General features: G+C 42.0%; 1 protein-coding gene across 1 annotated transcript in view; it reads right to left on the bottom strand.

Annotated features, from left to right (window-relative positions):
* LOC308087417 (gamma-aminobutyric acid receptor subunit gamma-3-like) overlaps positions 1-16,506 on the bottom strand; it is a gene marked incomplete at both ends in the record, with an annotated part of 163,634 nt that overhangs the window by 15,139 nt on the left and 131,989 nt on the right. The window contains 2 exons of the mRNA XM_080431235.1: positions 7,666-7,818; positions 12,808-12,945. Of these exons, the coding sequence (XP_080287361.1) occupies positions 7,666-7,818; positions 12,808-12,945 (291 nt within the window). The remainder of the gene's footprint in view (positions 1-7,665; positions 7,819-12,807; positions 12,946-16,506) is intronic.

Raw genomic sequence — 16,506 nt, 5'->3', positions numbered from 1 at the left:
TATATGTTTTATTGCTACTAGTGTTGATATATTATTGTATGTCTTTAAATTTCTCTATGAATTGAATACAGGACCGCAATGGAAACAAGTCCTCAGGACTTTATTGTGTTATCCTTTTAGCCCAAGTGTATGACTGTACCCGTACTGTTTGCATTTATGTCTAATAAAGTATTCAATCAATCAAAACTTATGGTGCACTGACAATTACCTACAGCTGAACAAGGACAAAACTGGTCATTAGCATGAATTACACTGAACCCCCCTCCATTTCCGTCCATGGAAACACAGTAGAACAGGTCAACAGTTTCAAATATCTTGGACTCACTGTGGACAATACATTACATTTTGATCCACACATAATTTCTTTCCATAATTTTAAAAATAATTGACATGAGTCAGTGACACTTTCAGTGTGTCACGACCTTTACAAAAGCATAATGCAGTCCACCCTGTTGTACTGTTCCCCATGCTTTCAACATGCTGACCATCACCAACAGCATCACACATACTGCCTTAAAAATCATTTGTCTTCCCACACCCAGACTCTCAGACATGAACAACAGAGCCATCACAGCCATCTGGATGGAGATACAGGACTTTAACATGGGGGGAAAAAAGCTTGCTTTAGCAGGATATTGAGCTAAACTTGCTTTTTAACTCTGCAAAAAAATCTAATAGCTCAGATCAATATAGCGCTTTTCTAAGTACCCAATTAAGTAGCTTTACATGAGCTGAATTTAGGAGCTAAACTAGCTTTTTAACTCTGCAATAGCAGCATTAAACAAACTGCCTCACTGACGACGTTGTATGCTATCGTCTATGTTTTGTCTTTACCTGTATGTTTCTATGCAAGTCCCCAGGACTTTTCTGTGTTAGCCTTTTACCAGTTTTAGCCTTAGTACCACGTGCTGTTTACATTTTTGACTAATAAAGTCAAAAACACATAAAACAGCTCCTGTGTATCTGTGTTTATGTGTTGAACGGGCCATGAAAACAAATCTCCTTCTGGGACAAAAAAGTCTAATCTAATCTAGTCTATCCTAATAACTTTAGGTTACGAACGTAACCCCTGTTCTTTGAATATTACGAGCGAGATATTTGCTTATGGGAGAACGTCCCCAGGCGTGATCACAGAAACATTATTATACACTCCAGGCAATATTATTGGGCTGGACCAAGGTTGCGTGCTGGCGTCATCAGCAGGTACCACCCCCTGCGTGCCCTTATAAGCACTGATGAGTGCCAGCCGCGTCATTCAAGATAAGCAATTCCCTTCTCGCCAATCAGGCAAGGAGGGCGTTTTAGCGAATATCTCGCTCGTAATATTCAAAGAACAGGGGTTACGTTCTAACCTAAAGTTCTTTTATCATATTACTCGCTCAATATTCGCTTATGGGAGACTTTATAAACTCCCGTATTACCCAGACAACTTAGCTCGAAAGTTCCTTGACAGCCTCAAGGGGGAGGTCATCGAGTTCACACTAAGGACTGCATGTGCCAGTGGCGGTGCAGTCACATCTAGCCTATAGAACCTGGCAAAAGTTGAGGGAGACGCCCAACTTGCCGCGGCACAAATATCCTGAATGGAAAGCCCTTTAAACAGAGCCCAGGAAGTTGACCCCTACTAGAGTAAGCCAGTTGGATAGCCTCAACTATCCAGTGGGATAGGCGCTGCTTAGTTATGGGATTACCAATATGTTGAGTCGCCCATGAGACAAACAGCTGGTCCACCTTTCTAAAAGGCCTAGACCGTTCCATGTAAGTGCTCAGTGCCCTTACAGGACAGAGAGAATGTAACCTTTGGTGTTCCTGTGACGCAAAAGGAGGCGGGTGAACCGTCATCACAAGGTTCCTCTTGTTCGAGAGGTAGGAGTTCGTCGGCGTTCTCTGCCCAGTCATGTACAGGGGGAGCGGGGTCTATATCACCTCCCTCCATGTCCATGGTTTCCCCGAGCACCGGGTCGTTAGCTCGCTTTGCTATCTTGCTTAGCCGTCGGATCAGAAATTTCATTTCCATCCGTTCGCAGTGCTCGCAGAAACCAGGCTGCAGGCCCATGGTCGCGTGTAGCAGGCCCAGGCATTTTAAGCAGCGAGTGTGGGTGTCAAAGCCCGACATTTTGTTCCCACAGGGGCACTGCCTTTGGCCGGGCTTCTTCGACCCGCTGGCTACGGGGGAGAAGCTCTTATTAGCCGCAGCGTTCTGAGAGGAAGGTGGGCTAGCCATTCTGTAACACGGTTCGACTTCTGAGGTACAAACGTGGTGTTATTTCTTTTTATTTCGGTTTGGCGTTCGAGGCTCAAACTGGGAAATGTGTAATTAATTCGGCTTATTTCTTTTGCTCGAATTATCACTTTATCACTTTATTGTATACTTGTTTACTTTAAAAAGTACAAATTCAGTTTGACCTGGTATCTCTGTCGTTGCGTTGTGTGTGGGTGTAGACGTGCCTCCGGTTGATCAGATCGGGAGCACCTGTTATCATTCTCCTAATTGTCATCAATTACACACCTGCTTGCATAGCTGATGGTAGTAAGGGGGGATGGAGGGGTATAGGGGGCAGGAGTGATGGGTGTGGGGTGCTCCCCCCTGGCTCCAGTGAGCTTGTAGATGAGCTACTTCCGATGGTTTACAGTGTGTGTGTGGGGGGGGGGGCCGTATGGGGTGTGGGGAGTTGTGTGAGGTCATGTTCACCAATACACACCATTAGTGTTAAATTGGAGCAAGGCACCTGCTCATCAGGAGCAATTAGGGGTTCAGCGTCTGGCTCAAGGACACTTCGACACTAACTCTGGGGGAGCCCGGGATCGAACTGGGAACCTCGCAGTTGCCATCCGGCCGCTGCCACCCCCTGTACTCACACTTTCCAAAAACTGTCAAGGTTTTTCCAAAATAGCAGATCTACAAGCTCACAACGCATCACATTGTAGATCGGCTTTTTTTGAATAGTCGAAGTATGACAGAAGGGGGGGGGGGTGGAGTGGCAGTGGAGTATGGGGTGGGTGTGTGGGGGGGGGGGGCGTTTGGAGCTTGCAGTGTACAAACGTTTTAGCATAAAAATATACTTTGAGTACCAAAGTAAAAGTACTCAATGTTCAGAAAATAGCAGATCTACAAGCTCATAACGCGTCACATTGTAGATCGGCTGTGTGTGGTTACTGTAGGTTTTGTATTAATAATCAAAAATGTAATGTAACTAAAGCTGTCATATGCTGTAATTGTAGTGGAGTAGAGGTAACAAAAATAGAAAGTAAAGTAAAAGTACATCAAAATTGTATTGTGCATTGTAAGCACTTGCATAGTACTTGAGTAAATGTACGTGGTTACTTTGCTGCACCACTGAGCAGCCAATGAATGACAGGCTAGCTTTCACCAGGTGTAATTGCTAGAGTGTGAAGAGACATGGGTTGATATTAATGGTCTTAACTCGAAATATATACATCACACAGCTTATATTTTTTGATTAAATCAGAGAGCAGACCTGTGCGAACTTGGTGATGTAAAATCAATATTTGTAGTGTAAAAACTGTGGCCACAGTGACACAGTGAAAACACGGGGCATTTCTCCTCTGTCCTTCTCTCTCCCCACTAGCAAAACCCATTGGAAATGCATTGGGTGCTTAAAGTTATTTATTTCAAAAACTACTAATTATTTCAAAAAGAAAAGTACAAGCACACGTGTCCACAGTAAGCTGGATTTTTTAAAGTTTGAATGGAGTTTCTAAGTGAAAGTATGTGGGAGTAGTTAGGTGCCATACTTTTGGGAGAGAATAAATAAATAGTGACAATAGCTATAGTGTGCTCGCTGCTGCTGCAGCGAGCCCACAATTATGCGGGTTGTGGGTGTTGCGGGTCATCAACACCACTCTCACACGCAAAAAAAAAACACATTTAAGCCTATTATTAATAATATCAATATTTGGATAAAACTACCACTAAACCGCATCATAATTATTTAAAGTTTTTATCATGATCTGACAATGTCAGTGTGGGTTCATTCCCGACAGCCTGGTGATGCGGTGTTTCACAGGCAGCGCTGCAGTTATCCGATAGATCAGCCTATTCTTCGTACCATGGTGTTGCGAAGAATCAGAATCAGACCTACAAGCTCGCAACGCGCCGCGTTGTGAGCTTGTATGTCTGCTATTTTCGATACGCGGGGCGGGTCGAGTCGTTGATTTATATATCGTTTTGTGGCGCGGGTTGAGGCGGGTTCGGTTCCTTGGCGGGGCGGGTCATGAAAAAACCTGACCCGCGCATCACTAGCCCCCTCCTTTTAGGCCTAATGGTCAATGAAGTATAACGGGTTTAAGCGGTTAAACTGGCATGACCAAAGGTCTATAGGATATGGGCAAAGTTCACCAATGTTTATAAAGTGCAAGTAGACCAGCCTTGGAGCTGCTGAAAGGTTTATTCTTCTCTATACAAAGCTAGATACTTCCATCGACTTGCATGGTTGGTGCTAAAGACCTAATTAGCATGAGCAGCAAAGCTATCTTTGTACTGGGGAAAAATGGTATTGATCTTCTTGCCTGTCTCTCTCTGGATCCTGGATGTTCCTTTAAGAGTCTTTAGAGCTACAGGTGACTAATGTTACTGCTGAAAGCTTTGTTGCTATAGGTGTGGGATATCCACCACATGCATGTTAGGCCTAAATACTCCAGAGCCCCTTTTCTATTTCTGTTGCTGGTTTGGAGTGCCCTTAAGGATGTGTGGATCGATACTGAAATATCAATATTTCCAATAGGCCCTAGTGATATTTCCTCTTGAGAGACCTCCACATTAAAATATCGATACCAAATCGTTGGCTTAACCAGTCATTTTAATCTAATTCTGTGAAAGTGAAATGTAAATCATTAATTGGAACTATGTCTTCTTCCGCCCTGTCCCTGTATCCATTCCTATACACACAGTCACGCCAAGAAATCACATGCAGTTAGTCACACAACAAGACAGAGAGAAAGCTATTATTAAGCTGTTATTAAAAATCAAGCATCCTTTAGAGTTATTAAAAAGCACAAACCTGCTGAATCGCATGAAAATCAGCCACATAAAACCACATGATATACTCTTATGAGAGGAGCTCATAATGCAGGGCTTTCAATTTAACAGTTTGATGCCTGCACTTACTAATTCTTTTATGTAAATGAGATGACTTGTATAAGTATTGTATCAGTATTAGTATCCGGATACTAGCCTTGGTATCAATTGGTATCAGATTGATAAGCACATATGTGTGGTACGGTCTCCTTGTCCCTCTCCTGGAACGCTATACCATTTCCTGCCTGCCTCAGACCCATTTGTTATCCCCCTTCCTCCTCCTGAACACCATCAATCAAAGCCTGAAAAAAAGCAAATATCTATTTTCCCCCCACATTCAGATGTGAATGGCATAATGACTTATTTAATCTGACAGATTAATTGCTCTCATCCTTCATGTTCTTCCCCTGTCCCATTCCTTTGTCTCTAAATGTATTTAGTACTGTGTGTCTCCTATATCTGTCTGACACTGCCTCAGTCTAGTTTTACCATGGAACTAGAAACCAGGTGCTCCTTTCATCAAAGCCATTTATTTGAGAGATATGCGAGTGTGAAATGGAGAATCTTTCACAAAAAGCACAGGCAATAAAGAAAGTAAAATTGTGGCCTACTTTGCTCTGCTTTCACACAACCTAAATGTTGATGTGTTTATTACTAAAAAAGGTGCAAATTACAGTCAACAGGTGGGTGGGCCGTGACATTTACGTTTGATTTATACTTGGTTGCGCACAGTGTCATGCTCCAAAAATAGCCCATCTACAAGCTGCAACACAAGCTGGGAAAATGGATGCAGGAGGTGCAGAGTCATCAACAACAAATTTACAGCACCTCAAACAGATCGCCAAGGGCAGATCATTTGAAATGATCTTGGGAGGAAATACTGTAATAAATGCAGCTAATACGTCTGGCACTGACAAACTCCTATGAGAAGTGTTTCTCAGTGTATAGCCCAATTCAGTCACCTAATCAACTGTTCAGCAGGTCATATAGCAGACCCTGAGTATACCTAGGCTAGGACAGGGGTATTCAACAAGATTAGGCTGGGGGCTACAATTGGAAAATGACTTGAAATCGGGGGCCACAAGACTATGACAACAAAAAATTACAAAATGTTCATGGTTAACCATTAAGAATGTGTAACTGGTTGGTTAGGGCCTCAGGGCATATCATTTTTTGAGGGGCGTAAGGCCATACATTTTGTAGGGGCACGGCAGCCATGGTCTTCATGATAGCCCCATTCAATCCAGGAAAGCAAGTGTCATTTTAGATATATATTTTTGATATATATAAGCTAAGTTTTTCAGAAAACTTTTTTAGAAGTTGTTTTTAGAATAGGCCTCAGGTCTAAATGGGTTAAATTCCTGTCCTGCATGTCATAATAGATGAACATTTAGGGGAAACATTTGGCAAAAATAGCAGATCTACAAGCCCACAACGTGCCGCAAGGTGATTTGTCTATCAGAGATTTGGCACAGAGGGAAAAAAGGAGGCTTGATTTGCAGAGCATACTGCACCTCTCCTCCCACACCAGCTCACGACAAGACCCGTTTTATAACATGCCCAAAATATGGACGTGAGGTTGAGTGTAAAATAAATCCCCTCTCAGATAGCTTGTAAGCTAAATGGCTAATATGTCATATAAAATGTACTGCACAACCAACGACAAAGCATAACTCAAACTCAAATGTGAGGAATTAAATAATAAAACTAAGGAGAAAAAAGGAGTGAGATCGATTACCTTCACCAAAGTGTTCCACGGGACTGCACAACAAATGGAAAGCATGGAGGAAAAAAAAAAAGCATAATGAAAGAACAGAAGCAAAAAGGAGTGATTGAAGCTAAAGGACAAACAGATGCTCATTCAGTGTACACAAGGGGACAGACATAAAAAGCGCATAAAAAGGCAACTTAAAAGTCAATAAACACAAAAAAATGCAAGGTGAATTTGTGTGAAGGTCATATCAGGACTTGGACCCTGAATGAAATCAGCATGTCTTTCTTTCTTAGTTTAGTCTAAAGCATGTTTAACACCACTGCTGTTTTTAATGGAAAGAAAACAAAAACTAAAATGCTTAAGTGTATATACTGTACTGTACTATACTGCATTGATTCACAACGTTTTTAATTTCAAGATTATTATGCATTAGGCCACAGAGTTTTATTATGCATTAGGCCACAGACCCCCGTTTGTTGCCCCATTCTACACTAAAACCCTCAATGATTATGTAACTCTGAGAGTGAACAAATGGAACCAAATGGACCGTAAAGCTCCTTACACACCGGGGGCGTTTTTTTCATGCGAATAATACGTAAAAAAAAAAAAAAACGTATAAAGTCAATGCAAGCTTCCATGGAGCAAAAAAGCGAAGCGAAAAAGCGTCTTTTAATTATTCGGTATTTTGCGTATATTCGCATAATCGCCGGTGTGTAATGACTTTAAGGGTCAATTTTAACACTGAGTTACAGATCAGTTTCAATTTGGATCAGTTTGGTTCCTAACTATCAATCATTTAGCTGGGGACGCTCTGAAACCAGCCCCTCAAGGACCCACAGCAGTCCCTGGACCCCACGTTGAGAACCACCACTATACGTATGTATCTTAAGATAGTGATTGACGTAAGAAGTACCTAGTGCTGTTCTGGCCGGCGTGGCATCTTTTTTGATCCAGAAGGACACCCAGGAGAGGACGACGGTGAGGATGCAGGGGATGTAAGTCTGGATGGTGAAGTAGCCCATTCTTCTTCTGAGGTCAAAGTAGACGGTCATCACCACATAATCACCTGTGCAAAATGGAAATGGACACAAAAGTTTGCTCTTAAATGAGAGGTGTAACTTTAACGCCACGGCGAAAGCTGTTCGCAAGGTTGAGCGCAAGAATACAGAAAAACGGGGCACGGTGGCGCAGTCGGTAGCGCTGTCGCCTCACAGCTAGAAGGTCCTGGGATCGATTCCCGCCAGGGACGCTGTGGGCGCGTTCTCTCCTCCGCGTCATCAGTGCCCATACCCTAGGTGGGGTTGGCGAAAGGGACTACTCTGTGTTGAGTTTGCATGTTCTCCCCGTGTCCCCTAGGGTAGGTAGGTACCTTCACAAAAACATGCAGTAATCCTGGTCACTATACTGCCTCCCCCTGGTCAGCCGGGGCTCCTGATGGAGGGGAAAGGAACTGGTTGGAATAACGTGTTCCTTCCACGCGCTACGTCCAACCAGGTAAACTCCCCCCTGTCGGGTGATAAGAAGCGGTCTGCTAACTCCTCATGCGTTGAAGGAAGCATGAGCTGAGTTCGGGGCTCTCCCCAGGCTGGCAGAGGGAGAGTAGTGCCCAAGATTACATGCTTAACATTGGCACCGGGTGAAAAATAAGGGTTACAACATTTTTTATTAAAAAAAAAGAATACAGAAAAACATTATTGACTCAGGATTGGGTTACTTTTCAGGAAATTGGAATAAATGACCTCTGTTCCAATGGATCCATTGTAGATATTATTTAGTCACAAGCTCTTGCCAATACTTTTGATTGGTTCAATATTTATAAAAACAGACAGACTTAACCACTTTCATTATCACTTTCAAAATGTTTCAAAAATAGCAAGAATAGCAGATCTACAGTCAGCTATACACCAAAGTAGGGCATTAATTTACAAAAAATACATTAAAAGTTGAAATATGGAGATACAAGGTTTGTGCCCGACAGCAATGATATGATGTGTCTGTTGCTCTTTCTTTTTTTTAATCTCTGCTAGCTAGCGGCTGCAGAAAGAGGAAGAGGATGTTGGTCTGTAATGTCGTGAAGACCTGTAGCCTGATTTATACTTTGTTACACACGCCAGTGTTGCATGCCGAAAATAGCTGATCTACAAGTTCATGTGCGTCGCACCGCAACGCAAGCTTGTAGATCGGTACACTGTCATATGACAAAGTACAAATCAGGTTTACAGGTGTAAAAAAAATATTGGGTGAAATTATTTGTAGTACAAGCTCCGTCACTGCGGTTTCAAGGAAGGTGGAAAGAAATGGAGAAACTAACTAACAGGAAAGCAGGTCAGAAATCAATATGAGCAGTGTGAAATATACACGGTACATATGGTGCATGATATAACAACAATCTGGGCCTGATCTCCCACTCAACCGAGAGCAGATACCTCATTATCACCATGGGAAAAAAATAACAATCCGGAATGATGTTGTCAATGTCATCCAGAAAATGGTTCCCCTGGGTGCTGCTCGCTGGCTGCCCACTGCTCCTAGTACCAGGAGTCAAAATGCACCAGACAAATTTCCCCATGAGGTTCAATGAATTATAATGTAAAAACAATTTAAACTTTTTGTTTTGTCCTCTGCACAACGTGAGGTTGGGCAACTGTTTTATTTCAAATTGTATATGAAATTTTTGAATATAATTTATTTATAAGTATTAAAGATCCAGTTGAAATGCTTTTTTGCTTTCCAATGCTTAACATTTAGACCTTACCTTTAAACTTTGCCATACACAGACGTTTTTGACTTGCACTACAGTACCTGCTAACTAAGGAAGTAGTTGGCCTGTAACACCTAAGCTGAGGCAGAAGGACACCAGTGGCTCAGGAGGGAGCTGGAAGGTTTGCCAGTTCGATCCCCAGCACCTCCTGAAATGGTGTCCTTGAGCCATCTTGAAGGACGTTTCAGTTTGTAATTTGCTGGTCGAGGTGGAGGTGCAGAGGAGACAGGAGCTCCCCCTGAGGTGCTTGGAGCGAGGATCCTTTGTTTGACATTTCTTTTATAACAATGAGTGATGTATGAATTTAAATAGTTATTGGATACTTCAACGGTCTATCTATCTATGGGATCTAAGCTCTATGCTCTCCGGGAGATGGGATCCAAAAGTCACGGCACTTGTGTTCTGCCAAAAGATTATATACTGTATAGTAGAGCTAACACAGTGTTTGTGCTCGTAGTTTAATAATACATGTTTATTTAAAAAGTCAATTGATGAATCACCACTAAAGCGCAATTCAGACCACTTTTTCTCTGCAACGTTCTCCGCAAATGCTCTGTTGTACGACGGCGAAAATAGCAGACCTACAAGCTCACAACGCATTGCGGATGCGACGCGTTGTAATAATAATAATAACTAGACCATACCCGTCCGGGGATATGAGCACCCAAAGTATGTGCAGTTTTGGTTATACGCTGTGCACAGACAGTATATCAGGGATGGAAAGTGACTTTGTACTTGGTACCTGCAACACTTCCAACACGCACGCACGTGCGTGCGTCCCGTCGCCGTGGAGCCACAGAGAACACACACAAACCCCCGCTCATAAACAGTTCCAACACACACGTGCACGCCCGTCACGAACACGCACGCACGCACGCACACACACACACACACACACGCGGCCGCAGTAAACTGAGCACATGCACAGTACGGTAGTGTTGGGCAGCAGTCATCCCATAGCTTGCAGGGGTGTAACCTAGGCGACGGAATCTCCGGTGTTGACATAAAAACATGAATAAACAGCGTACATTTTGGGAAAGTCATTTGGTGCATGTATGCTAATGGCAATGGTCATTTGGTCCATATGCTAATGGAAATGGTTGTGTGCAACTTCAGATCAATTGCTCCAGCCAGTGAGGATAACCGGGCAAGACAGAAAGATTCTGTCCACAGAGGTTTGGTTAATTATACGTAGGATAACTGTGAACTCGTAGGTTGGCTGTATGTCCAAGTACAAATCAGGGTTAAAACAGTTTAGTCTTGTTGCAAATCTTTGGTCTGAACTATAGGCTTAAGGATAAGGCTTAACACAGTTTACTGGGAGGAATCCCCCTGCACCCTGACCTGATGAACTTTCCAGTGGTCTGATACAGAGAGGGAAAGTGTCCCACTCTATTACATTTGAAGAGATACTGAAATTTCTCAAAAAAACTGCGGTCAAAGCTGTTGAAGCAGTTAATTGATTCCTTGGTTTTTATTAATAGTAGTTGCAAGTTTAACATCCTACAATTAGACTACAGGTTTGTTGTATTTAAACATAGTTCATGTCTTTACGTTTATGAATAAAACATAATCCCTCTCTGTATTCCAGTATCATCTCTGTTCTTTTTCACAAATTGCAACCTCATTATAAATATTTGAGCATGGGAAATACACTTAGGTTCAATAATGGTTTGACTGATCTGTCCTTATAGCGATTTGTTGTACATGGGTGAATCTATGGGGACTTGGATTCTGTGAGCTTGTTGATCTGCCATTTCTTTTTCTTTTTTTTATCATAAATAACCACATAATGACATGCCCAAAATGGGGACACCAGGTTGAAAGTAATAATGATAATAATGATAATAATAAACTGTGTGTAGGGATGGACAGACAGACAGACAGTGTTTACGGAAGGATCGGCTTTGGTGGGTGTGACGACTGCAGAAAACAGATGGTGGAACACTGGATGGCCTCAGGGATGTTTGTCTCTCCACACACAAACTGCCAGAGTATTCACAAGGGCAGACATTTATCATCAAATTTGCCAAGACTTGTCCATGTGACTGTCACTCTGCGGCAGGTGAGAGTCCACTCCAGACCTGATGTCACTGACACATTGCGTATTTATTTACATGCTATTGTCAGAGACAAAATACTCCAATCGGAATATCTGGCCAAAGTAATGTGAGAGAAACCAGAGTGGCATGCCTGATATCATTTATCTCGACTGCGGGCGACAGATGATGATGATAATTGTATATCGGCTTGTAGATCGGCTATTTCTGGCGGAGAGGTTTAGTGTAGAAGGGGGAAAATGAAGTCGGCCAAAGATAGAGCCCTGGGGGCCCCGGTCAACTAAGTGTATGGGTTTAAGTAGTTAAAAGGGCACCTTAGACTTCACACTGCAATCAATAACCAAACCATTGAGACCAAATCACTGTAGCAGTAATTGTTTGTCTTTGTGCTCTACTTACTTGTCAGCCTCAGGTTTTCTTCAGATTATGTATGACACTGATTTACTCCACCAACAGTGGTTCTCAAACTTTTTATTTTCAAGGACCCCCATAACTCTGAGTACAAATGGAACCTTGCATGTCTTTTGCATGCGTCCCAAAAGCCAGACATCCGTGATCCCCTGATTTCTAACAAATTAGTTTCTCAGCAAGTTCTATGTCTGTTCAAGAAGACAATAATTTATGTTTCATGCAGTAGTCACTTTCTCACTTCCATGGTGACAAAACTTTGTTCACCCTGCACAAAGAGCATTTACTTGGCAAGTAATGGACAAGAGATCGAAACATGCTCTTTGAAACCAAGGTAGAGCAGGGTAATCAAAGTGCATAAACATTTTATTTATTGATGCATCCTGGTGGGTGTAACCCCTAGATGGTTGCCAGGTACCTTACTTCAGTGGTTCTCAAAGTGGGGTTGGGGACCCGCAGGGGTCCTTGAGGGGGGGTTCCAGGGGATCATCTTTAATATAGCATCAAAATCAGTTTAACCACTTTATCTCTTTATGCATCGGCTATTTCCAAAAATAGGTGATCTACAAGCTCACAGCGCGCCGTGATATGACATGCTGTGAGCTTGCAGATCTGCACATTTTTTAAAACATCTTGAGCATTAAAAAAAAAAGTGGAATATTTTTGCAACATTTTAACAACACAAATCTTGTATGGGCACATAGTATTTTCAGATGGGGTCCTTGATATGAAAAAGTTTGAGAACCAGTGCTTTACTTTTACTTTACTTTAATTGATCCACAAGTTAACTATGGAAATGAACCGGCACAAGAGATGGCGAGCTTACCTGCTGAGGTCTTCAGGATGTCTGAAGTATTCCTCAGGCCCATAAAATCAAACTGATAGAGTCGCCATGACTTCTGGTCAGTCGCATCGATGGAGTTCTTCCTCCACTTGTAAATCATCTCGTCCTGTGGGTATCCATCTGCAATTACACAGAGCATGTGTGTGTGTGACCTGTGGCTCCACATGGCACATTGTCATGATGGATGCCCCCCTGCACACAGACCTGGGGGCCACCCAGACCAACATTAGTCTTGTGCTGGAGGCCAGCTAATGAAAAGACGGTCTGGAATGAAGACAGAGGCAGCCGAAAAGAGTAAATGAAAGGTTTGGTTCAATAATGTACTGAATCCATCTTGATGGGAGGCCTGACCTTCACATGATGTGGATGGAAGTGCTTTTAACATTGATTACCCGAGTTGGATGATGACACTATAGTTCCATTTTTGGCTTTGCTGAAAAAGACACATATTCATACTAACCCTGATAACACAATTATAACCATGCCTACTAGCAATTTGTAATAGGCTTTCAATTAAAAAAATAATTAACTGAGGGGAGAAGATGCTGCCCTAACTACTAATTGTTTTCAAATATGTGTGATGAATGAATTTCATTAACATTTGCTTCCATTTGCTCTCATTTGGCATTAATGATATCCTTTAAATGTGTTCATAGCTGGTTTAACCCTAGAACACTAACGTCGGGTGATTCTCATCCACACAATTACGTTAATGTCATTTTCATTGTGTTGCTGATGTCTGAGGTGGGTGGGTCCTTGGGTACCTTCAGGCTGCTCTGCGACATCATCAAAGGTAAGCTTGTCTCCCTGCCCCCATCCCTGGTTTTTGGGTGATGGGGTGATTTTCACCCGGGGTTAGTGATAGATAGAGTAAAAGAAAAAACGGGTGGGCTCTCCCATAGTTGTCAGTCATGTAGGAAGAATGTGCCTTCACTGGACAAGACGGGGGGGGGGGGGATTTGTTAACAAAGATGTTAACAATTCCCAGATTTTTCACAGATTTTGCCGACATGAGGTCTTATTATGGTATTACTTTTTTATAGGGCCCCACGATGATGTTTTTTGTTTTGTGATATTTTATATTGAAACATTAAACAAGAGTACCTCAATTTGCTATGTATTGTTGTACTAACATATTTTGTCTGTTTGTTTGTTCAGTTAGCAAGAACTTTAGATGGGCAGAAGCTGAATTTGGAGGCAATAATAAGTAGGCTTCCCTGAAGAGATTACGGTATTAACTTTTTGGTTAAAAAAGTCAAAGGTCAAGGTCACAATCGAGAAGAATAGAACAAGTGATGTGGGGGGGGGGGGACCAAAATGTCCTTTAAATTCTACACAATACATCCTACATTAAATTGTCCTACAGGAGGACGGGCCGACTGCAGGACCTCTGACGTCACGCAGGTGGTCGGAACCTCTAGTTGTGTAAAATTCCAGGTCCAGACTTCCAGGTCTAGAAGGTTTAAGAGGTTAACAAATACAGGTATTGAGAAACAGCCTATGACTTGGTCGACTATTCCAAACTCCTCAAGATGGCCTAAAAGGTGAGCAAATGTGTCTTAATCAGCAAGCAGACATGTCCCATGGGAGCCAAGCTAATGTCCAGTCATTTCCATAGGTGAGGAAATGGGTATAATGAATCACAGCAGGCTGGATGCTGGTGGGTGGTACAGGGAACAGGTATTAAAACCCAAACAGTTCACAAGGGACTTCCGCAGAGAATTCATCTCCCGGAGAGGACACTATTGATCCAGAGTAGATAACATATCGCCCATATCTTCTATTTTATCAACATGCTCCATTCCTATGTGCATGCTGGGATAAAGGGAGTGGTCATCCTTTAAATGACCTCTGTGAGAACCAGACGTAGAAGAGCAAGATTAATAATTGATTGCTCTGTATAATAAGTACCAACAGATACTCTTCCCATCTCCTTTTAGGATTCATTGTATGCACCATTCACCACTATTTTCCAGACAGTTTTCTTTGGCTGATGTTACTTACTTTGCTTATTTACGTAATTCTTTAGCTGTGTAAGAGCGTAAACACCCAAACAATCACTGCATGTCTTTGCCATTGACAATAATGACAGCACCAAAATTAACAATAATAAAGTACAGAAGTGTTTGGTATCAACATATTATAGACATCAAATGCTGTGTAGTGTAACCCATACTGTGAATTGGTCTGCATTTCAAGAGCGCCTTTATCCAAAGTTAACCACTTAAACCCTATACTTCCTTGACCGGGGTCCCCAAAGTGTCTATACTTGGTGTCTTGGTCCCCTCCTTATTCCCCTCTACACCAAAAATAACCAATCTCCAAGCTCACAGAGTGTCATGCAATGCAACGTGTTGTGAGCTTGTAGATCAGCTATTTTTTCCATGTTCGCTTATTGTTGCTACAGTATAAAAGGATATAGTATAAATGGAATGTGGTTTGGCCACTACTGACCTCATCTAATAATATATTGATTATCATCAATAAGCCACAACACGGTAGCTGTATTTATAATGTAGATAATGACAACACTATTTGGACTCGCATACAATAGTAAATATTTTTTCATTAGATTAGATTTTCATTAGATATTATTAAAGATTCAAGAGGGTTTTATTTGTCAGTCACTCATACAGAACACAGTACAAGCACTGACATGTTGTTGCCACAAACTTGTTAATACATTAATTAGCTTCATGGGAGTATAAGACAGTAAAAACATTTTCAAAGGCTAACATCTGGCTTAGGCAGGCAATAGGCCATTCCCACGATTATACCAATTATATCCTATTACCTGGACTCCAGCCATGGTGAGCATGCCAAACACTTAATGGTGACTAATAACGCTGTGCAGCAGCATGGCTGGCCTAATCCTTGCATTAAACCTAATTCAAATATTTGGAATTAATTACATCTGACTGACCCAAAATGGGTTTATTAAAAGTCCTGATTCCCAGGCGTCGCGACAGTCACACGGGAATGTCTTTGAAGAAGAATGAAAGAGAGCTCATGTTATCCACTTATGTGATTTCATATCTAGCAAAGATCTTGGGTGCACAGATATTTTCCTCCTCCCATTAACAGAAGCAAATACAATATAGCATACCATAAAAAATAAGATTAAATACCAAAAAGATAGAGATTTCTGGATGAGTATCACCGCCAGGTAGAATAAAAGTATGTCTGTGTCATCCACATCTGTTATCCTGGCTTAACTCTCAAACAGCCTACAGTTCTTTGTATGCCAGTTCACAGACCTTAAAAACAGAACATCAAAATAAGTAAGTATCTCTGAGGGCTTCCAAGAGTCTCTCTCCCTGAAGCTTTGTTGATTTGTTCTTAGTTGTGTGCCAGTGTCTTGCAGCGAAAATAGCCGATCCGATCAACAAGTAACAAGCTATTTTCGAGACAAAGACAAGAGGAGAGTTCACAGATGTAAAAGGTTGTCTCTTAGTGTCCCTTACTGTACATAAATGAGTACATTGAAACTAATAGGTGTATTATACTATACTGTGTATTTAGTGTCCACAGAGTCTGTATGGCATTAAACATTTGACTTCAGAAACACCTGCTGCGTCATCATTTCTTTAATAAAGCGTGTACTCTAGATCAGGGGATTTAGAATGTTCTCATGTCATGGATTCCCAAAAGGACTTTCATTAGGTCAAGGTCTCCCACTAA

Source organism: Gymnoscopelus braueri (genome assembly GCF_963280865.1).
Source record: "Gymnoscopelus braueri genome assembly, chromosome: 6".
NCBI classification, from domain to species: Eukaryota; Metazoa; Chordata; class Actinopteri; order Myctophiformes; family Myctophidae; genus Gymnoscopelus; species Gymnoscopelus braueri.
This window is presented reverse-complemented; position numbering and strand designations above follow the sequence as displayed.